Here is a 24,376-nt window from a genome sequence, read left to right as displayed (position 1 = left end):
CAGTCCTATATACAGTATAGCAATTTTTAAAGCTTTTTTTTTTCATTTCTTTTAAAGAGGCTGCAATAAGTAGCATTAACATCTGTATAAAGAAAAGGCTAAGCAGAAATGTAACAAACTGCATAATGTGATGTAGTGCATGTTCATGTATAAATGTAACAAACTGTATATGATGCAGTGCATGTTCATGTATAAATGTTTAAATGTAACAAACTGTATAATAATGTGATGCAGTGCATGTTCATGTATAAATGTAACAAACTGTATAATAATGTGATGCAGTGCATGTTCATGTATAAATGTAACAAACTGCACAATAATGTGATGCAGTGCATGTTCATGTATAAATGTAACAAACTGTATAATAATGAGATGCAGTGCATATTCATGTATAAATGTAACATCAGGAGGGGTCCATCACAGCCCCACCACCATCTCTTGTTCAAACCCTTTGGTCTTTTCATTTTCATTAGTAAGCTCCCGATCACCGTAACTGATCTGCATTTGAGACATTTTTCCCGCATCTCATTTTCACAATAAGCTGATAATACTAATAATACTACTGTAATGATAGTATTACAGTAGACTTACTCTTTAAAGCCAGATGGCAGTGGTCACATACTGATGAACGGTTGGGCAGCAAATGCATTTAATGTGGCTAGATAGCAAATAAACTGATTCACCATTTACTCTCATTTGCATCAATTAAAATGTTTGCTGGAAATGTAAATGTAAGCAGTAAAGCTACATTTTACGTTCTTTAAGAAAGTTTAAGAAAGAACAGTTAAACTGTATTTTGAGTGTGGTTAGAAGATCCAGTATTTCAGAAAACTTAAGAATTGTGTAATATGAGAGACTAGCGAGTCTAATATCAGACTGACTGCGCTGAGCTTGTCTGAGAGAGATGATTAGCGAATGGCCTCCCACAGTGTCTCAGCACTCCGTACAAAGAACTTCATATGCTCAGCATATGTTCCTGTTTATCTAATTGTTCTTATTTTAACTGGCTGTGAAGGAGTAAATGAATAAACTTTGCCTGTAGAGTGAACTGGTTACTATGGTTCGGGGCAGCTTTTATTAGACATTGTAGACACCACGTTAGTCTATCAAGAGAGTAAGACCGATCGCTAAGGGTGTCATCTGAGTAAAAACAAAGTTACCTCAAAATAGCCAACCAATCACGAGCCAGTACGCATCAAGGCCAACATCTGATTGGAATGCACCATTACTATGCGGTGAAAGGTTAATAGCTAATCACTGATAAACTCAAACACGAACAGCATGCCAAGCAGACTATCTGTTCCCTTCCCTCCATGTTGTCCTTCCAACTGATTGCTCAATGACAATATTTTAAAATGTGGACTTCCTAATTACTATAACATAATTTCTATTTGTTAGATTGTTGTTGCGATTACTTATTTATTTACTTACTTATTGTTATTGAATGTCATATTTATTTATTTATTTATATGTTATTCTTGTTATTTTATTTCTTATTGATTAAAAACAAAGTCATTGAGAAAGTTTATGAAATTCTGTATTTTTTCTATTTTTAGATATTCATTATCTTACAGTCGCATGAATGAATGAATATTCATTCATTACTTTACATCTTACAGTCCCAATAAGAGTTAAAACTGCAACCCCCCACCCACCCATCATTCTTTCTTTACTTTCCAGCCCAAAATAATTTCTACAACATAAGTAAAGGACAACTATCAGTAACACGTAGGTACATGTAGGATTTTCCGTTGTTAGTTGTCCTGTACATACGAAAGTAGTCTTCCAGCTCCTGTCAAGCGCTCATTTTCAGACACAAAATACATTCTGTGTGACAAAATGCATTATTCAATGACAAAATCAAGTAATGCCTTGAATTTTGTCCAGAGAAAGACATACTACAGTTACATTTTGTCCACAGAAGCATAAATACATTACTGTCTTTGGTGCCCCGAAATCAACAGGAATGTTTCATTTTGTACACAGAACTGATATTAGCACCTAGCATATCATGTTCAGAAGGTTGAATGTATCTGCTTTCGTGAATGAAAAAGGGCATTTCATCCACAAAATGCATTTTGTCAAAGAAACAAGTTCATTGCGTGCAGGAAATGCACTTTGTGAGTGAAAGAAATGCATTTAGTAGAGGGGCGTAGTACCTTCCAATAACCAGGAGGTGGAGAGCCAACTTTGATTTTGGTAATCCCAATTGACTTTGGCACATATAGGAAAATATAATTTTCAAAATAACATGAGTCTTATGCAATTTACCCAAGTAATACAAGCTCTTTAGGTGACACACAAAGAATCAATTCCCATCAACATAGTGTCAGAACACATATACTCAGTGACCAAACAATTAAGCAGAACAGACTGAGTGGTGAAAATGAAATCTGCATGAGATTGTCTAGTGTGTTCTTGGTATGAATGTGGCCATAATCATACAAGAAAAAAACTGAATCCATGCCTGAATGCTTGAAACACAAAAGAACTTTATTGAAACAGGAGTGGACAGGGAGCTGGGGGAGGCACTCAGGTGTGGGGCGTCACTGCACTTGCTGAGTACAGCCTGCCTACAGGTCCCTGTGTAGAAAAATAGAGGTTTTCAGTTAACATGGCATTCACTAGAGTTCAAGGACGACTACACCAATATTCAATATACCCCAGCTTTATCCATGCAAATCACCAAGACAAGCTTAAGCTACAGAATGGTAACAGAGATGGAACAGGACAAGGATTCACTATTGTGAACAGCATATCTTTACCTCAACCACTTTGACCAACTGGACCAGGTCAATTTGTTCATTGGTCTGTTGACATCCTCTAGAACACGGAGTGACTCCACAGGCTGGGGGATCTCAAGTCCACTCTGCTCGGCATCCTCCCGTAAAGGCTCAACTGCGAGAAAGCATGGATTTGCCAAGTCATGCATCTGAGCCTGAGGAACTGAGAGATGATCTACTAGTAGGATTTATGTCGATGGAATTTACCTCTGGATCGCTTTTTTCGTATCAGGCGCATGAAACGGTTGAAAATCTTTTTGAATGGGTTGACTGATTTATGCTTTGGTGGTGTATTGCAGCTACTAGCTGGCAGTGTCTTTGGAGTGAAGCCCTAGGGTATTAGTTTAATATGCATCAGTTAAGCAAACCAATTCCATACATCCATCCATGCATCCATCCATCTTTTGTTACTGTAATTTTAAAGGAAGGGTAAGTACCAGTGACCTCAGCAGACCAGCTAATCATCCACATCCCACCAGTTTGCAAGTGGACCAACCTTTGTGAAGAACTTGTGGCGACGGACATTCGATAGTGACGGGCGATCCCGTGGGTCGATTCTAAATATCTTGCCCATCAGTTTCCCAGCTTCAATAGAGAGATTCTGCGGTAGAATAAATTTGGCTTCCTTTATATTCTTGAGCATCTCCCAGTAATTGTCGTAGAATGCGATTTCCCCAACCAGAAGCTGGTACCTGTAGTAAGAAAGGCAGCAAAGGTGTTTGAGGTCTTTCACATTTGACATAAAAATGCTGTGCTTCCAAAAGAGCAATTCCTTTCAGCTGTGTGCCAGTATTCATTTTTCTTTTCTCTTTCAAGAAGAAAAAAAAAATATTTATGTATGTTAGACACGTGTCTTCTTAAAATGTTAGACAGATTTTATTAGCCATGCTGATCTTTGGCCGGGAGGGGGGTTGACAGGGTATACGTACATGACACAGCCCAGTGCCCAGACGTCCGCTTCCCTTCCATGGCCCTCTCGTTTCCACACTTCTGGAGCCATGTAGACGGGAGTACCACACACTTCTCTACAACACACACAAATGGAAAACGTTAAGCGCACATGTGCTTTAGCTTGCTGTATAAACAAATTTGAAAGCTTAGCCAGGAATTCTGCAAAAAACACCTACTTCTCCCTCGGCTTCAGCTTGACCGCCAGTCCGAAATCCCCAATTTTCAGTTCCATTTGGTCATTGATAAATAAATTTTCTGAAAGACAAACAAATTTGCATTAAGGATAGACTCAAATACTTTGCCAAACTGCAGACTTTACCAAATTGATAAATTAACACTACACAGAAATCCAGACGACCTACACTCGCAATGCCATGTGAAATGCCAGCATTATTATACAGAAAATTGAGTAAAGCGTGAGTGCATGTACACATACCCAACTTGATGTCCCTGTGGACGTAACCTTGCCGGTGGATGTATGTTAACCCTGAAATCAGCTGGTTAATGTAGTATCGCACTTCGGGCTCAGTCAAAGTCCCCCGAGCTTTTAAAATGTCACCGAGTGTCTGGGCAGGGAGAAACAGGGGCAGCCTGATCTATCACAAAGTCTTTGCCTTAGTAAGACGTCTACAAAAGTCAGGGACTCACCTGCCCACTGCACAACTCCATGAAAATATACATGAATTTGTCATCTTCGAAAGAGTGGGAGAACCCCACCACATTCTTGTGCCGCAGTGTTTTTAAAATCTGTACTTCTTCACAGACCTGAGTGAAATGTCAAACACACCATCTCATAAAGTAAAAGGGAAATGCAGATAAACTGAAAAGAGGGATGACATCAAGCACAATCCATACCACATACCTCCTCCACTCCCCAGGAATATAGCCGGATGACCTTAACAGCATAGGTGTCGCCAGTTTCAAGATCGGTCATCTTATAGCATTTGCCACAAGCGCCCTAAAAAACATGTCCTCAATATGTTAACAATAAAGAACATTTCTGACTGACCCTGTTCAAGCATCTCCTCTCTGCAGAAAAATATCAACTGCGATCACTTTCTACAACATTGTGGTGCACACCTGTCCCAAAAGCTCATCCCTGCCGTAGGACCTTAATGTCTTGGGATCTACCAGAATCTCAGGCACTTCCGATGCCATCTGAGCGCGGGAAGGTTCACTGACAGACATGATTTCACCAGAAGAGAAGCGCGATCCGTAACTAACCCGTGGAATACTCGAAATGGGTAGTGAGCGCTCGCGTTCTAAATTACGTGTACACTGCGTCATCAGTCTTAGAACGCGGCCAAGGCAGCCACGCGATTCGAACTTGTTAGATGGATTACGTCACCACATTGAAAATTACATGGATGGAAAAAGAAGTGAACTTGCTAAGACAATGCAACTAAACACGGATAAAAACTTTTATTACAATCAACTTTATTGAAGAAAAAAAATGTGTACACCAAACATTCAGTTTCGGTAATGCAGTAACACATGCTCGGGAGTAAAGCCTTAGAGCAGAGGCCAGGCGGACCGCGGTCCGGGTCCGTACCCAGAAGCTGTCCCATACGGAGCTGGACCGATAGTCAAAACAAAAGGTTATGATTTAGAACCTGACTGGGCGCTTTTATTTTGTCGGCGCAGCTTTTATAGTCTTTTCGGTAGCGGTTTAGCACTAGAACCGCCGTTTCCCACGCCAACGAACGTTAACTGCCAAGCAAGACGCAACTCGCCGTATGCAGCCCTGTCTTTGCGCTAATGTGCCATTAGTGTTAATAGCACCAGCGAAGCTACTGGTGTTCCTTGTTCCTAACAGAGTGGCTTTTCTGTCCTGAAATCGTAAAGCTTTCAAACACAGCATGTATTATATAACATGTTGTTTATTGGTGATTTCATGCTCGTCGAAGTTTCCGCTTTTTAACAACTGTATAAAGTAATGTTATTTATTATATAAATCAACTCAGGTGAAACAAATGTACGTTTCCAGGGTCGCCGAACCTCGTGTATCTGGCGTGAGACTCACGCTTTCAGACTCACGCAGGAAATCTTACCGCAAATCTATATTATTTCATTATAAACCAAAAATGTTATACGTCAAAAATGTAATTACACGATTAGATACCTGAAAAAGTCAGATATCGGTTACATGCAATGTTTATACAACTAATAGGCTACTAAAATATACCACATTAAATAGTTAGACATTTTGATCTTCTGAACCTTTGCTTCAAGAATTTTCTCTAACTGGATGTCTTTACATTTTAGTTGAATACCCCTGCCAAAGGCAGTTGGCTTAATACAATTTTAGTTTTTCTTTTTTTTCTTAGAATAGTAAACGGAAGATCGTACACGCTCTTGCTGCAAGGTGCTGCAGCCTAACGCATCGAAACAAACTATATTACACTAAAGACCGCACTATTCTGCGCGGTCGTGCTGTTAATATAGGCTATTGTACATTCTAAGCAATTGCCCAGGAAACAAAAAAAAACTGACCTTTTGTATGAAAGCAAACGTCCAACAACCGCTTTCTTTACTTCCGTCCCTCTTCCCTCTCTTTATTCCCTTTTCGTTTTTGAAATCCCGACTTGTGTCGCACACTGTTCACGTGTAGCATATATCTAGCCAGATAGCTAACGTACTTTGTAAGTAGGTAAAGTCTAAGCTGCTCCAACATTCGGGCTTGGTGAAGTAGGTTGATATCTTGTCTTCCTGAAGAAAGACGCCGATTTTCACCACGCAGGAGGGCTACATTGAGATCAGTCCCACTTTCAGCTGTTTACATTTATTTACATCCATGCACATTGTTGTAACGGAATGTAAAGTGCGGCACCTGACAGACAGGTGAAATGCGCACCAGAAACGATAGGTAAAAACTCATTTTATACACGTGGATAGGACAAGGTTACCTAAACTACGCTCCTTTGGAAACCATATATAAATTATCTCTATGGTATATATATGGGAATGATCTCAGTGTAGGAGACCCTCTTACGTGGTGAAAATCGGTTTAGTCCAGATTCGGGGCCTTTCTTCAGGAAGACAAGATATGAACCTAGTTCATTAAGCCCGAATGTTGCAGCAGCAAACTTAACGGCTTAGACATTACTTATACAGTACGATATGCTTGTTAGCTAGCGGGCTAGATATTTGCCACACGTGAACAATGTCCGCCCCAATTCGGGATTTCAAAAACGAAAAGGGAATAAAGAGAAGGAAGAAGGGCGGAAGTAAATAAAGCGGTTGTTGGCCGTTTACTTAAAATTCTTGAAGCAAAGGTTCAGAAGATCAAAATGTCTAACTATTTAATGTGGTATATTTTAGTAGCCTATTAGTTGTATAAACATTGCATGTAACCGATATCTGACTTTTTCAGGTATCTAATCGTGTAATTACATTTTTGACGTATAACATTTTTGGTTTATAATGAAATAATATAGATTTGCGGTAAGATTTCCTGCGTGAGTCTGAAAGCGTGAGTCTCACGCCAGATACACGAGGTTCGGCGACCCTGGAAACGTACATTTGTTTCACCTGAGTTGATTTATATAATAAATAACATTACTTTATACAGTTGTTAAAAAGCGGAAACTTCGACGAGCATGAAATCACCAATAAACAACATGTTATATAATACATGCTGTGTTTGAAAGCTTTACGATTTCAGGACAGAAAAGCCACTCTGTTAGGAACAAGGAACACCAGTAGCTTCGCTGGTGCTATTAACACTAATGGCACATTAGCGCAAAGACAGGGCTGCATACGGCGAGTTGCGTCTTGCTTGGCAGTTAACGTTCGTTGGCGTGGGAAACGGCGGTTCTAGTGCTAAACCGCTACCGAAAAGACTATAAAAGCTGCGCCGACAAAATAAAAGCGCCCAGTCAGGTTCTAAATCATAACCTTTTGTTTTGACTATCGGTCCAGCTCCGTATGGGACAGCTTCTGGGTACGGACCCGGACCGCGGTCCGCCTGGCCTCTGCTCTAAGGCTTTACTCCCGAGCATGTGTTACTGCATTACCGAAACTGAATGTTTGGTGTACACATTTTTTTTCTTCAATAAAGTTGATTGTAATAAAAGTTTTTATCCGTGTTTAGTTGCATTGTCTTAGCAAGTTCACTTCTTTTTCCATCCATGTAATTTTCAATGTGGTGACGTAATCCATCTAACAAGTTCGAATCGCGTGGCTGCCTTGGCCGCGTTCTAAGACTGATGACGCAGTGTACACGTAATTTAGAACGCGAGCGCTCACTACCCATTTCGAGTATTCCACGGGTTAGTTACGGATCGCGCTTCTCTTCTGGTGAAATCATGTCTGTCAGTGAACCTTCCCGCGCTCAGATGGCATCGGAAGTGCCTGAGATTCTGGTAGATCCCAAGACATTAAGGTCCTACGGCAGGGATGAGCTTTTGGGACAGGTGTGCACCACAATGTTGTAGAAAGTGATCGCAGTTGATATTTTTCTGCAGAGAGGAGATGCTTGAACAGGGTCAGTCAGAAATGTTCTTTATTGTTAACATATTGAGGACATGTTTTTTAGGGCGCTTGTGGCAAATGCTATAAGATGACCGATCTTGAAACTGGCGACACCTATGCTGTTAAGGTCATCCGGCTATATTCCTGGGGAGTGGAGGAGGTATGTGGTATGGATTGTGCTTGATGTCATCCCTCTTTTCAGTTTATCTGCATTTCCCTTTTACTTTATGAGATGGTGTGTTTGACATTTCACTCAGGTCTGTGAAGAAGTACAGATTTTAAAAACACTGCGGCACAAGAATGTGGTGGGGTTCTCCCACTCTTTCGAAGATGACAAATTCATGTATATTTTCATGGAGTTGTGCAGTGGGCAGGTGAGTCCCTGACTTTTGTAGACGTCTTACTAAGGCAAAGACTTTGTGATAGATCAGGCTGCCCCTGTTTCTCCCTGCCCAGACACTCGGTGACATTTTAAAAGCTCGGGGGACTTTGACTGAGCCCGAAGTGCGATACTACATTAACCAGCTGATTTCAGGGTTAACATACATCCACCGGCAAGGTTACGTCCACAGGGACATCAAGTTGGGTATGTGTACATGCACTCACGCTTTACTCAATTTTCTGTATAATAATGCTGGCATTTCACATGGCATTGCGAGTGTAGGTCGTCTGGATTTCTGTGTAGTGTTAATTTATCAATTTGGTAAAGTCTGCAGTTTGGCAAAGTATTTGAGTCTATCCTTAATGCAAATTTGTTTGTCTTTCAGAAAATTTATTTATCAATGACCAAATGGAACTGAAAATTGGGGATTTCGGACTGGCGGTCAAGCTGAAGCCGAGGGAGAAGTAGGTGTTTTTTGCAGAATTCCTGGCTAAGCTTTCAAATTTGTTTATACAGCAAGCTAAAGCACATGTGCGCTTAACGTTTTCCATTTGTGTGTGTTGTAGAGAAGTGTGTGGTACTCCCGTCTACATGGCTCCAGAAGTGTGGAAACGAGAGGGCCATGGAAGGGAAGCGGACGTCTGGGCACTGGGCTGTGTCATGTACGTATACCCTGTCAACCCCCCTCCCGGCCAAAGATCAGCATGGCTAATAAAATCTGTCTAACATTTTAAGAAGACACGTGTCTAACATACATAAATATTTTTTTTTTCTTCTTGAAAGAGAAAAGAAAAATGAATACTGGCACACAGCTGAAAGGAATTGCTCTTTTGGAAGCACAGCATTTTTATGTCAAATGTGAAAGACCTCAAACACCTTTGCTGCCTTTCTTACTACAGGTACCAGCTTCTGGTTGGGGAAATCGCATTCTACGATGACAATTACTGGGAGATGCTCAAGAATATAAAGGAAGCCAAATTTATTCTACCGCAGAATCTCTCTATTGAAGCTGGGAAACTGATGGGCAAGATATTTAGAATCGACCCACGGGATCGCCCGTCACTATCGAATGTCCGTCGCCACAAGTTCTTCACAAAGGTTGGTCCACTTGCAAACTGGTGGGATGTGGATGATTAGCTGGTCTGCTGAGGTCACTGGTACTTACCCTTCCTTTAAAATTACAGTAACAAAAGATGGATGGATGCATGGATGGATGTATGGAATTGGTTTGCTTAACTGATGCATATTAAACTAATACCCTAGGGCTTCACTCCAAAGACACTGCCAGCTAGTAGCTGCAATACACCACCAAAGCATAAATCAGTCAACCCATTCAAAAAGATTTTCAACCGTTTCATGCGCCTGATACGAAAAAAGCGATCCAGAGGTAAATTCCATCGACATAAATCCTACTAGTAGATCATCTCTCAGTTCCTCAGGCTCAGATGCATGACTTGGCAAATCCATGCTTTCTCGCAGTTGAGCCTTTACGGGAGGATGCCGAGCAGAGTGGACTTGAGATCCCCCAGCCTGTGGAGTCACTCCGTGTTCTAGAGGATGTCAACAGACCAATGAACAAATTGACCTGGTCCAGTTGGTCAAAGTGGTTGAGGTAAAGATATGCTGTTCACAATAGTGAATCCTTGTCCTGTTCCATCTCTGTTACCATTCTGTAGCTTAAGCTTGTCTTGGTGATTTGCATGGATAAAGCTGGGGTATATTGAATATTAGTGTAGTCGTCCTTGAACTCTAGTGAATGCCATGTTAACTGAAAACCTCTATTTTTCTACACAGGGACCTGTAGGCAGGCTGTACTCAGCAAGTGCAGTGACGCCCCACACCTGAGTGCCTCCCCCAGCTCCCTGTCCACTCCTGTTTCAATAAAGTTCTTTTGTGTTTCAAGCATTCAGGCATGGATTCAGTTTTTTTCTTGTATGATTATGGCCACATTCATACCAAGAACACACTAGACAATCTCATGCAGATTTCATTTTCACCACTCAGTCTGTTCTGCTTAATTGTTTGGTCACTGAGTATATGTGTTCTGACACTATGTTGATGGGAATTGATTCTTTGTGTGTCACCTAAAGAGCTTGTATTACTTGGGTAAATTGCATAAGACTCATGTTATTTTGAAAATTATATTTTCCTATATGTGCCAAAGTCAATTGGGATTACCAAAATCAAAGTTGGCTCTCCACCTCCTGGTTATTGGAAGGTACTACGCCCCTCTACTAAATGCATTTCTTTCACTCACAAAGTGCATTTCCTGCACGCAATGAACTTGTTTCTTTGACAAAATGCATTTTGTGGATGAAATGCCCTTTTTCATTCACGAAAGCAGATACATTCAACCTTCTGAACATGATATGCTAGGTGCTAATATCAGTTCTGTGTACAAAATGAAACATTCCTGTTGATTTCGGGGCACCAAAGACAGTAATGTATTTATGCTTCTGTGGACAAAATGTAACTGTAGTATGTCTTTCTCTGGACAAAATTCAAGGCATTACTTGATTTTGTCATTGAATAATGCATTTTGTCACACAGAATGTATTTTGTGTCTGAAAATGAGCGCTTGACAGGAGCTGGAAGACTACTTTCGTATGTACAGGACAACTAACAACGGAAAATCCTACATGTACCTACGTGTTACTGATAGTTGTCCTTTACTTATGTTGTAGAAATTATTTTGGGCTGGAAAGTAAAGAAAGAATGATGGGTGGGTGGGGGGTTGCAGTTTTAACTCTTATTGGGACTGTAAGATGTAAAGTAATGAATGAATATTCATTCATTCATGCGACTGTAAGATAATGAATATCTAAAAATAGAAAAAATACAGAATTTCATAAACTTTCTCAATGACTTTGTTTTTAATCAATAAGAAATAAAATAACAAGAATAACATATAAATAAATAAATAAATATGACATTCAATAACAATAAGTAAGTAAATAAATAAGTAATCGCAACAACAATCTAACAAATAGAAATTATGTTATAGTAATTAGGAAGTCCACATTTTAAAATATTGTCATTGAGCAATCAGTTGGAAGGACAACATGGAGGGAAGGGAACAGATAGTCTGCTTGGCATGCTGTTCGTGTTTGAGTTTATCAGTGATTAGCTATTAACCTTTCACCGCATAGTAATGGTGCATTCCAATCAGATGTTGGCCTTGATGCGTACTGGCTCGTGATTGGTTGGCTATTTTGAGGTAACTTTGTTTTTACTCAGATGACACCCTTAGCGATCGGTCTTACTCTCTTGATAGACTAACGTGGTGTCTACAATGTCTAATAAAAGCTGCCCCGAACCATAGTAACCAGTTCACTCTACAGGCAAAGTTTATTCATTTACTCCTTCACAGCCAGTTAAAATAAGAACAATTAGATAAACAGGAACATATGCTGAGCATATGAAGTTCTTTGTACGGAGTGCTGAGACACTGTGGGAGGCCATTCGCTAATCATCTCTCTCAGACAAGCTCAGCGCAGTCAGTCTGATATTAGACTCGCTAGTCTCTCATATTACACAATTCTTAAGTTTTCTGAAATACTGGATCTTCTAACCACACTCAAAATACAGTTTAACTGTTCTTTCTTAAACTTTCTTAAAGAACGTAAAATGTAGCTTTACTGCTTACATTTACATTTCCAGCAAACATTTTAATTGATGCAAATGAGAGTAAATGGTGAATCAGTTTATTTGCTATCTAGCCACATTAAATGCATTTGCTGCCCAACCGTTCATCAGTATGTGACCACTGCCATCTGGCTTTAAAGAGTAAGTCTACTGTAATACTATCATTACAGTAGTATTATTAGTATTATCAGCTTATTGTGAAAATGAGATGCGGGAAAAATGTCTCAAATGCAGATCAGTTACGGTGATCGGGAGCTTACTAATGAAAATGAGAAGACCAAAGGGTTTGAACAAGAGATGGTGGTGGGGCTGTGATGGACCCCTCCTGATGTTACATTTATACATGAATATGCACTGCATCTCATTATTATACAGTTTGTTACATTTATACATGAATATGCACTGCATCTCATTATTATACAGTTTGTTACATTTATACATGAACATGCACTGCATCACATTATTGTGCAGTTTGTTACATTTATACATGAACATGCACTGCATCACATTATTGTGCAGTTTGTTACATTTATACATGAACATGCACTGCATCACATTATTGTGCAGTTTGTTACATTTATACATGAACATGCACTGCATCACATTATTATACAGTTTGTTACATTTATACATGAACATGCACTGCATCACATTATTATACAGTTTGTTACATTTATACATGAACATGCACTGCATCACATTATTGTGCAGTTTGTTACATTTATACATGAACATGCACTGCATCACATTATTATACAGTTTGTTACATTTATACATGAACATGCACTGCATCACATTATTATACAGTTTGTTACATTTATACATGAACATGCACTGCATCACATTATTATACAGTTTGTTACATTTATACATGAACATGCACTACATCACATTATGCAGTTTGTTACATTTCTGCTTAGCCTTTTCTTTATACAGATGTTAATGCTACTTATTGCAGCCTCTTTAAAAGAAATGAAAAAAAAAAGCTTTAAAAATTGCTATACTGTATATAGGACTGTGCAAAATTCTTAAGCAACAAAAGAAAATTCTTTTTTATTTCATTTATCTGGGCTGTCAGAAAAAAAAAACATGATTTAACATAAGAACTAAGGTTGTGCACCATTCAGAACTGATTCGCGAATGGCCCCTGTCACGATCACGGCGTAGCGGTTGCGAGCAGGACGGCGGTAAGCGGCGATCGTGTGGGCAGGCGTGAAAGGAGCAGGCAGACAGGTCGAGATCGGGGTAAACTCGGGGTTTAATTAGGGAATCGGGAGCAGGGAGCAGGGAACATCAAACCACACAAGATCCACAACAAACTACAATGACGGACACGGGGAACAGGTAAGATCAGCACTTAAATAGGACGGGACTAATCAAAGTAATTGGACACAGCAGGAGACGATCAGGGAAGCACACGTGGGTAATCAGGGGGCGTGGCACACACGAGGAGCGTATGAGCCGGGCATGACACTTATTTTCTACAAAGCAAGTTCAATGCAAGCATAACCTGCAGAAGCAAGACAAAGCATGGCGGGGAAAACATATTATTGTACTGTACAATTACTTTAAATTTAGGAATAAAAAAATACGACCAAAAATGTTTTAGTTTGCCAAGTAATCAAAATTCAGAGTAAACTAATACATGGTAACACGCATGCAAAAGATCAACGGCAGAACAGGTGCTCTGAACCCAGTCTGGATTAAAACGGAATTAACCATCTCTCTCAACATAATATTGGGATCATTTATTCTCCTCAGAGGCCTCTATAGAACTGTGCATCCATCTCCTCACTCATGTTTAGACAGACGTATCCTAAGGCACCAGGGCAGACCTGTGTTACTGTGACATCTGGTTCCTTCATTGGCTCTGTATATTTTTCTAGAAATAACTAAATGGCTCTTTTGTGGAAATTTCCAGCCAGAGACTTGGTTCTTATATGACGAGAAAATTTTATTTTTACTTAGACTAAGAAGCTATAGAATATCAGCTCTGCATGCGATCTCTCCTTTACTGTTGAAGCACCTCAGTCACCGGTTGACATTTTCACAATGGATGGTCTTCAGATTTGCATGAGTTGAAGTACATAAGGAGTCTAACCGAAATATATAAAGCTATATTCAAACAGGACAAGGAGGCAGCACAGATGACAAGAGACAGCACCGACCAGGGGGAGCCAGTCATCTCCCCAGCAGACCGAGTACACCTCCGCGTGTTAAATCACAGGGGATTCAGGGTGAAATGGCAAGAGGTGCAGGTCAACACACAGGAATGTTTGGATTGGTGGTATGATATGTGGGGAGGTTGGCAGCAAGCTGTTATGAAAGGGCTTTTCTTAGGAGCTGTGATTAATCTGACTCTGATACTAATCTTCTGCTGTGTAGATCCTTTAGTCGTCACCCTAGTGAGCAGAGCTCTGTCTCAACATGTGACAACAGCTGCCATGTCAAAGGTGGTGGGAGGACCGTCTGAAACGACGAGATCCTGGATCCAACACAGAAAAGGAAAAGACATCGCTGACAATGCCCTGCCTGCAAAATTGCAACATGAAGGAACTGCAGGGATTGACTGCCTAATTTCGAATTAGAATTTAGCAATTAATTGTCAACATACCACAGCACATGGTGCACAACTACAAAATGCATTCTCTGTATTTAACCCATATGTGACATAGCAGGGGGCAGCAAATTCAGCGCCCAGGGAGCAGTACTTGGGGGTCAGTATCTCAGTGAGGCTTTGCTGGTCGGGGATTCGAACCTACAGTGTTTCAACTACAAGTGCACTTCCCTAACCATAAAGCCACCACGGCCTAATCCGACAGCTGGAAAGAGTAGAATCATGAAGAAGTGTATGTTATGGATGTTGGACTGCAGCACTATCAGTTAATATTGGGGAAAGCGCCCGGCGTTTCCACGCCAACTCCACACTTTACGAGACACACACTTTATAGTTTTACTTGCAAGGGTACCCACACTCTCTGCAATGCAAACTACAGCAGAATGTGTTACAAAGGGTGGTTCCCCTTGGCTCCTTTATTTATAGTCAGTGGGAGGCGCAAGAGTCACGCAGAATAGGGAGGTGAGAACAAGAAGAGAAAGTTCTGGTTTTGCTAAGGTGGGAATGCTATTATTAATATAATCTAAAGAATGAGGGTAGAGGAAAACAAAATAATGTATATACATATTTACATTCATTGCTGATCATACAGGAGTGATAACAAAATGATTAATAACAGTTTCTTCAGCCTAACAGTTAACCTCCCCATTTATCTATGGGAGTTCATTATACGGCAATCCTCTCCACTACTTTACGACGATCCCACTATAGGTGGGATCTGAATCTGAGTGTTTGTAGTTCATGAACTTTGCCCAAACAAAGCCTGAGTAATGCCCCACGTAACTTTGCCCAAACAAAGCCTGAGTAATGCCCCACGTAACTTTGCCCAAACAAAGCCTGAGTAATGCCCCACGTAACTTTGCCCAAACAAAGCCTGAGTAATGCCCCACGTAACTTTGTCCAAACAAAGCCTGAGTAATGCCCCACGTAACTTTGCCCAAACAAAGCCTGAGTAATGCCCCACGCAACTTTGCCCAAACAAAGCCTGAGTAATGCCTAACGTAACTTTGCCCAAACAAAGCCTGACAAAGGCGATGCGTAACTTTTCCCAATGTACCACAATACAATTGTCACCCAAGCAAATGTTAATTATGAATTGCTGAATCACGGAATTATAAAAATCTATAGAATTAAAGAGCAAAATGTTGCATCCTCTCCGTGCAAAAAAGCGTCCACCTCCATCGAATCAACGGAGTCAGCGATGGATGCCTCACTTCCAAAATCATGTTCTGTGCTTCCTCAAACATGAACGTCTTCCGAGCCATTTTTCTTCACTCAAAAATGTTGTGCGAAAATAATTGGGAAAACTCACCGAGATTATCTGTGCAATGCGAACTGGAGACACTCCCACAGATACTGCGCCGACAGAGAAGCATTTGCGCGTTTCTGTCCCCAGTGCGAAAAACAATGGCGAATCAGCACATCCCATACCATTTCTCAAACCTTAGACACACCTCTATTGGACAAAACAAGTGACACTGTAATTTGATGTTCATACAAAAAGTTTATTATAGTGAAACATAACCATGGGCAAAGGTTCAGTGCGTAAAAATTGATATGCTTGCAGGGAAGCAGAGCGTATATTTTAAAAATACTTGACAACGAAGAATGACAGTGATTGATTCGTATACATAGGAGATCAAGCTTTCAAACGAGGGTAACTTTTCATTCAGTGGTTTTCTTCAAAAACTCTGGAGATGAAAAACACAGCACGTGTTTACAGAATGCTAACTGAAATTTTTCTGCGATGAGTGAGCAAGCTATTTGAGAGCATGACAGTCATTTTTATGGGAAAATGTGTGTTTTGTCTTTTTTGGAATTTAACAAGCGGTTTTTGTTTGATCTTACACGTTTGTTTCTTCTATTGGAGGTCCTTTTACTCTATTAAAAACTTGGATGTATGTGTCCAAACCACTAGAGGGCGAGTTCTGACAAGCCTATAACTGTCCTGAGAAGTTGTTTGAATGCACTTAATGCCTTGACATTTGTTGATGTGCGTGTGCTCTGCTCGAGCAGTAAAGGGGAGATCGCGTGGGCAACCTCATGCTGGGTCCATGCGCTGTGTGTGGGGTGGGTAATGGGGGAGACCTCATGCTGGGTCCATGCGCTGTGTGTGGGGTGAGTAATGGGGGAGACCTCATGCTGGGTCCATGCGCTGTGTGTGGGGTGGGTAATGGGGGAGACCTCATGCTGGGTCCATGTACTGTGTGTGGGGTGGGTAATGGGGGAGACCTCATGCTGGGCCCATGCGCTGTGCATGGGGTGGGTAATGGGGGAGACCTCATGCTGTGATGTACGTGGACATAAGCCTCCTCAGGACACGGAGAACAGACAATCCTAGGGGAGAGAGATACCCTATTGGAGATAGGTGCTAATTGTTACTAACTGGCCAGCCCCATCCTGCAGGACACGATAATATCAGTATGTGTCAATCATGGTCATTATTGCTGGCCAATATTACATGTTTATCAATATTAGATCCCTATCAGTACTTCTCCCTGACCATCATATATGTTGGAAGATAGATGAATGGAGTTTTTCAACACGCAGACAAAAGCATGCCATTAGAAATGGGAACAATATATAAATAATATAAATGGTGTGCTCTGTTGTGAAAGCTATACATTCTATATTCAATGTACAGGGTCTGTTGTGTGTAGTACTCATGTGTCAAAGGTGTACTGCGTCAATGAAAATGGTAGATTGTTTGGATATCTAGGGCTACTTCAAAGCGTGACCTGGGTGAGGTAGAGATCAAACAGGGTCTTAAATGAAGCAGGTATTGTTCTCTCTGTGTGGTTTTTACTCTTTGCAAAGTGAGCCCAACACAGTGCAGTCAGTGGGTCAGTCTTCCTGAGCTGCATCTAACCAGTGGAAACATCTGCAGCACTGCAGAGAAGCACTCAGCAGACAAACAAACCAAAACAGCTTACAGCTGTATGTCACTTTTCAAGACTGGGACTGAAATAGACAAGACAACAGGGTACAGCTGGGTACAATCAGGGAAGCACATGTGGATAATCAGGGGGGCGTGGCACACACGAGGATCGGGCTCCGTAAAATCCCATGATTCAGTCTCAGAAGCACTGGCTCCCCTGCCCTCCTCTGAACATTATTAAAGCTACACCCTGAACACTCTGTGTGACTGACATGAATGAGAAGCATCTTTATTCATAATCTCTGTAGCGGAGGTCAGAATACAGAGTGTCATTATTCCCGTCTTTCTTCTGTCTCCTGGGTTTTGGGTTCTTAAGGTTCAGGGCAGCGTAATTCAGTGTGTCCTCGTCATGGCAGGCAGACATGGATGGCAGAATTGGATGGATCAATTCGGTTTGCTATCACTTACATGTACAAATTGCTCTTAAATGCTGATCCCAGGATGGAAGTCAGTTGGAATTTTTTTGCTGATTTTGATACCATACCTGCTTATGTGACCATTCCACTTTTGATAAATCACTGTTTTTCTGATCTGTTTAAAATATACAATAAATTAACATATTATATAATTTCACACAATATAACAATTCAATGGTAGGATAATATTCCTAATTTTGGGAGGAAATTAACACTTAGTAAAAATTATTTCTGTCAATTTCAGTGTATGTTTGGATATGTGTTGTTTAGTACTGTATGATATGTTATGTATAGTAAAAAAGCTATACAAATATTTCAAGAGATTTGAAGTGTCACAACAAGGAAAGGAACAACCTGTGGACTGGAGTAAGGTGAACGGAGAGGGCAAAACTTTGAGGCAAAACTTTGACAGTTATTGGGAAAACCAAATGCAACCACGAGGGATCCAAACAGGAGAACAGGGAACAAGCAGGGGAAAGACCCAGGGGCAGAGAAAGATGCGGGAAGATGAGCACAGTGACAGGCACAGTGACAGGCACAGTGACAGGCACAGTGACAGGCATATACAATAACTAACGATGGGACAACGAGTAATGGAGTGGCTCATTAGGGCCACACTGGGGAGGGGACAGGAGGGCCAGGCAGACTAATAAATGTTATTTATATGCAACTTACTGCAACATGTGTTGTATATTTCAGTATATTTAGCAAAATACTAAAGATTTAATAAGAAAACACAAAGATCTTACAAAAATCTTTAAATACATAAGGTAAGATTTAATAAGCGATTTTAGAGGGTAACCCAGTGGTTTTCCAATACGAAAATTGTATCTAGTATTAAACAATTCTACTCTGTTATAAGCACATGAGTCTTTGTTAAAAACTACATTTTGTCCTTCTTCTGAGTGCATAAAGCCGGGCAGCGTACCTGCACAGTGTGTACAGGTCAGTTTACATCTTATATAAATGAGAGCAATGTTCAGAATTGTCATGCCCGGCTCGTCCGCTCCTCCTGTGTGCCACGCCCCCGGATTACCCACGTGTTCTTTCCCGATTGTACCCAGCTGTGTCTGCTTCTTTTCAATCAGTCCAGTGTATTTCAGTCCGTGTCTTACCTTAGTCCTTCGTCCGTCATTGATGTTGTCGATGCCCATGTCCTGTCCTGCCTTGCCTTCATTAAATCCCCGTATACCCCGTACTCTGTTTGCCTTGCCTACTTCCTGCCCGCACGATCGCCGCTCTGCCCGCGATCGCTGCCGTCTCCCGTGACAAGAATAATGCTGCAAGATAAAACTATCAGCAAGCCAGAGTGAAGAGGATCCAGCAGCTTCTGAAAGCCTGTAACAGAGAGATGGATTTCAGCATAATGATATAGAGACACATTTCCCATTTGCTTACATTACATTACTTAAAGATCAAATCGATAATAAATTAAAGTAGATAGAAGTTATCCATTTTTAACACATTTTTTTATATTTAACATTTTAACATTTATTAATATATTCAAGATTATTAAATTAACAATTATGTAATTAAATGTAAGTGCATATACACTTAAATTAGGAATTACATTACTTCAAATAGTATAAGAAATAAATTCACGTCCAAATAGCAAAAAAAAAGCAAAACAGAAGCAGATATACTCCCCACACTAGGTGTTACCATCTATATCCAGCTGTGTGCCGTTCCCAAACAACATCTCCCCACGCTGGGTGTTACCATCTATATCCAGCTGTGTGCCGTTCCCAAACAACATCTCCCCACGCTGGGTGTTACCATCTATATCCAGCTGTGTGCCGTTCCCAAACAACATCTCCCCACGCTGGGTGTTACCATCTATATCCAGCTGTGTGCCGTTCCCAAACAACATCTCCCCACGCTGGGTGTTACCATCTATATCCAGCTGTGTGCCGTTCCCAAACAGCATCTCCCCAATCTGGGTGTTACCATCTATATCCAGCTGTGTGCCGTTCCCAAACAGCATCTCCCCTCACTGGGTGTTACCATCTATATCCAGCTGTGTGCCGTTCCCAAACAGCATCTCCCCAATCTGGGTGTTACCATCTATATCCAGCTGTGTGCCGTTCCCAAACAGCATCTCCCCACGCTGGGTGTTACCCTCTATATCCAGCTGTGTGCCGTTCCCAAACAGCATCTCCCCACACTGGGTGTTACCATCTATATCCAGCTGTGTGCCGTTCCCAAACAACATCTCCCCACGCTGGGTGTTACCATCTATATCCAGCTGTGTGCCGTTCCCAAACAGCATCTCCCCAGTCTGGGTGTTACCATCTATATCCAGCTGTGTGCCGTTCCCAAACAGCATCTCCCCACACTGGGTGTACCATCTATATCCAGCTGTGTGCCGTTCCCAAAGAGCATCTCCCCACACTGGGTGTTACCATCTATATCCAGCAGTGTGCCGTTCCCAAACAGCATCTCCCCTCACTGGATGTTACCATCTATATCCAGCTGTGTGCCGTTCCCAAACAGCATCTCCCCTCACTGGATGTTACCATCTATATCCAGCTGTGTGCCGTTCCCAAACAGCATCTCCCCACGCTGGGTGTTACCATCTATATCCAGCTGTGTGCCGTTCCCAAACAGCATCTCCCCTCACTGGATGTTACCATCTATATCCAGCTGTGTGCCGTTCCCAAACAGCATCTCCCCACGCTGGGTGTTACCATCTATATCCAGCTGTGTGCCGTTCCCAAACAGCATCTCCCCACGCTGGGTGTTACCATCTATATCCAGCTGTGTGCCGTTCCCAAACAGCATCTCCCCTCACTGGGTGTTACCATCTATATCCAGCTGTGTGCCGTTCCCAAACAACATCTCCCCACGCTGGGTGTTACCATCTATATCCAGCTGTGTGCCGTTCCCAAACAGCATCTCCCCACACTGGGTGTTACCATCTATATCCAGCTGTGTGCCGTTCCCAAACAGCATCTCCCCACGCTGGGTGTTACCATCTATATCCAGCTGTGTGCCGTTCCCAAACAGCATCTCCCCACGCTGGGTGTTACCATCTATATCCAGCTGTGTGCCGTTCCCAAACAGCATCTCCCCACGCTGGGTGTTATCACCTATATCCAGCTGTGTGCCGTTCCCAAACAGCATCTCCCCACAATAGGTGTTACCATCTATATCCAGCTGTGTGCCGTTCCCAAACAGCATCTCCCCACAATAGGTGTTACCATCTATATCCAGATGTGTGCCGTTCCCAAACAGCATCTCCCCACAATAGGTGTTACCATCTATATCCAGCTGTGTGCCGTTCCCAAACAGCATCTCCCCACACTGGGTGTTACCATCTATATCCAGCTGTGTGCCGTTCCCAAACAGCATCTCCCCACGCTGGGTGTTACCATCTATATCCAGCTGTGTGCCGTTCCCAAACAGCATCTCCCCACGCTGGGTGTTATCAGCTATATCCAGCTGTGTGCCGTTCCCAAACAGCATCTCTCCTCACTGGGTGTTACCATCTATATCCAGCTGTGTGCCGTTCCCAAACAGCATCTCCCCACAATAGGTGTTACCATCTATATCCAGCTGTGTGCCGTTCCCAAACAGCATCTCCCCACACTGGGTGTTACCATCTATATCCAGCTGTGTGCCATTCCCAAACAGCATCTCCCCACGCTGGGTGTTACCGTCTATATCCAGCTGTGTGCCGTTCCCAAACAGCATCTCCCCACGCTGGGTGTTACCATCTATATCCAGCTGTGTGCCGTTCCCAAACAGCATCTCCCCTCACTGGGTGTTACCATCTATATCCAGCTGTGTGCCGTTCCCAAACAACATCTCCCCACGCTGGGTGTTATCATCTATATCCAGCTGTGTGCCGTTCCCAAACAGCATCTCCCCACACTGGGTGTTACCATCTATATCCAGCTGTGTGCCGTTCCCAAACAGCATCTCCCCACACTGGGTGTTACCATCTATATCCAGCTGTGTGCCGTTCCCAAACAGCATCTCCCCACGCTGGGTGTTACCATCTATATCCAGCTGTGTGCCGTTCCCAAACAGCATCTCCCCACGCTGGGTGTTACCATCTATATCCAGCTGTGTGCCGTTCCCAAACAGCATCTCCCCACGCTGGGTGTTACCATCTATATCCAGCTGTGTGCCGTTCCCAAACAGCATCTCCCCACGCTGGGTGTTACCATCTATATCCAGCTGTGTGCCGTTCCCAAACAGCATCTCCCCACGCTGGGTGTTACCATCTATATCCAGCTGTGTGCCGTTCCCAAACAGCATCTCCCCACGCTGGGTGTTACCATCTATATCCAGCTGTGTGCCGTTCCCAAACAGCATCTCTCCTCACTGGGTGTTACCATCTATATCCAGCTGTGTGCCGTTCCCAAACAACATCTCCCCACGCTGGGTGTTATCATCTATATCCAGCTGTGTGCCGTTCCCAAACAACATCTCCCCACGCTGGGTGTTATCATCTATATCCAGCTGTGTGCCGTTCCCAAACAGCATCTCCCCACAATAGGTGTTACCATCTATATCCAGCTGTGTGCCGTTCCCAAACAGCATCTCCCCACGCTGGGTGTTACCATCTATATCCAGCTGTGTGCCGTTCCCAAACAGCATCTCCCCACGCTGGGTGTTACCATCTATATCCAGCTGTGTGCCGTTCCCAAACAGCATCTCCCCACGCTGGGTGTTACACTCTATATCCAGCTGTGTGCCGTTCCCAAACAGCATCTCCCCACACTGGGTGTTACCATCTATATCCAGCTATGTGCCGTTCTCAAACAGCATCTCCCCTCACTGGGTGTTACCATCTATATCCAGCTGTGTTCCGTTCCCAAACAGCATCTCCCCACGCTGGGTGTTACCATCTATATCCAGCTGTGTGCCGTTCCCAAACAGCATCTCCCCTCACTGGGTGTTACCATCTATATCCAGCTGTGTGCCGTTCCCAAACAGCATCTCCCCTCACTGGGTGTTACCATCTATATCCAGCTTGGTCCCATTGCCAAACAGCATCTCCCCACACATGGCCACGGCGCAGTAGTAAGTCCCAGCATCGGAGAGGCTGAGGTTCCCCTTGGGGAGGCTGTAGACGCAGCTCCGTGTAGGAGATCCAGCCTCAGGGCTCTTCTCACACTCATCACTCCTGTTTCCGTGGCTGTAAATGACTCCAGGAAGGGATTCTCCTGATCCATGTCTGAACCAGTAAACACTGTGTTCTCCTGCACAGCTCCCAGTCTCTATCGTACACTGCAGGCTCACAGAGTCTGTGTCAGACACAGTGTCAGACACAGGCTGCTGTACCACAGTCTTGCTGTTGGAGTCTTTACCTGAAAAGCAAAATGTTCATGATGACAGCGCTTTGAGAGTCACAATGGAAAACACAGATCCTGAAAAATATTTCTTGCCGATTTTAGAAATATTTTGGAATGGATGTCATGTTGTTCTATCCATCCATAAAATAAGTAACTTCTTGGAGAATAGTTGACATTCTTGTCTCTTTTTGTTGTATAACTATTTATTAGTATATATTCAGTAACACTTTACATTAACTGCACCTACATTATACATTTACAATGCATTCATATAACATTCATAATCACCATGTAATTTGTATACCTTAATATCCTAACATACCTTAACAGCTTTAATATACATTGATAACATTATATGATAACAAAGATTATATTATAACTGTAACACTGGCCCAAGAAGTGGAACGGAGATCCAGAATTGCATGCAGCCAGAAGTTTTATTGGCAGCACTAGTACGTAGCAATGAAAGGGGCTAAGCGAGGAGAATGGTCGAGGGGCAGAAGCATGTGTCCGAAGCCGAAAGAGGAACAAACACGGGACATGACAACACAGGGAAAGAGTACCAGGAGAAGCCGGTCTCAGCGGGGCAGGAGGTTCAGGTTCGGGAACGGGTCTGGGAAGAGGAAGAGGAACAGACAAGGTAAGTACACTGGGCGGACGGAACAGGTAGGAAGCAACGGGTAGACGATAGACAATAGATTGCTCGGTATGGCTCAATAGCATGGCTCAATACTTCGCAATGTCCCGATGGAGCTCAGTGCTTAAATCCATTCCGTCATTAAGCGTTCTACGGAGCATCTGGCTGGTCCCGCCCATGTGAGCGTGATCGAGACGGGCTAGTCGGTGGGTTCCGCCTGCATGGGCATGA

The 24,376-nt window shown here is 42.5% G+C and overlaps 2 protein-coding genes and 1 gene segment (V, D, J or C); 1 reads left to right on the top strand and 2 right to left on the bottom strand.

The window, feature by feature from the left end:
- Window positions 1–2,472: 2,472 nt before the first annotated feature.
- On the bottom strand, window positions 2,473–3,427 carry LOC125722714 (serine/threonine-protein kinase PLK3-like). Its single transcript, XM_048998934.1, has 4 exons — window positions 3,280–3,427; window positions 2,991–3,114; window positions 2,766–2,898; window positions 2,473–2,583 (listed from the first exon to the last, which is right to left on the bottom strand). Exons 1-4 carry the CDS (start codon window positions 3,424–3,426, stop codon window positions 2,574–2,576), a joined length of 414 nt encoding a protein of 137 aa, XP_048854891.1. The 5' UTR covers window position 3,427; the 3' UTR covers window positions 2,473–2,573.
- Window positions 3,428–7,464: 4,037 nt separating this feature from the next.
- Window positions 7,465–10,494, top strand: LOC125722696 (serine/threonine-protein kinase PLK3-like). The gene is made up of 10 exons (XM_048998899.1): window positions 7,465–8,149; window positions 8,272–8,367; window positions 8,465–8,581; window positions 8,664–8,793; window positions 8,975–9,053; window positions 9,156–9,251; window positions 9,489–9,687; window positions 9,853–9,976; window positions 10,069–10,201; window positions 10,384–10,494. Exons 1-10 carry the CDS (start codon window positions 7,943–7,945, stop codon window positions 10,391–10,393), a joined length of 1,191 nt encoding a protein of 396 aa, XP_048854856.1. The 5' UTR covers window positions 7,465–7,942; the 3' UTR covers window positions 10,394–10,494.
- A 12,496-nt stretch (window positions 10,495–22,990) lies between these two features.
- On the bottom strand, window positions 22,991–24,279 carry LOC125722718 (Ig kappa chain V region K29-213-like). The segment is given in 3 exon segments: window positions 22,991–23,523; window positions 24,072–24,121; window positions 24,242–24,279. Coding segments are annotated over 3 exon segments (453 nt in total).
- Window positions 24,280–24,376: the final 97 nt, after the last annotated feature.

Source organism: Brienomyrus brachyistius, unplaced genomic scaffold, assembly GCF_023856365.1.
Source record: "Brienomyrus brachyistius isolate T26 unplaced genomic scaffold, BBRACH_0.4 scaffold41, whole genome shotgun sequence".
NCBI lineage: Eukaryota > Metazoa > Chordata > Actinopteri > Osteoglossiformes > Mormyridae > Brienomyrus > Brienomyrus brachyistius.
Note: the sequence above shows the minus strand (reverse complement) of the source record. Positions and strands in the feature narration are given on the sequence as shown.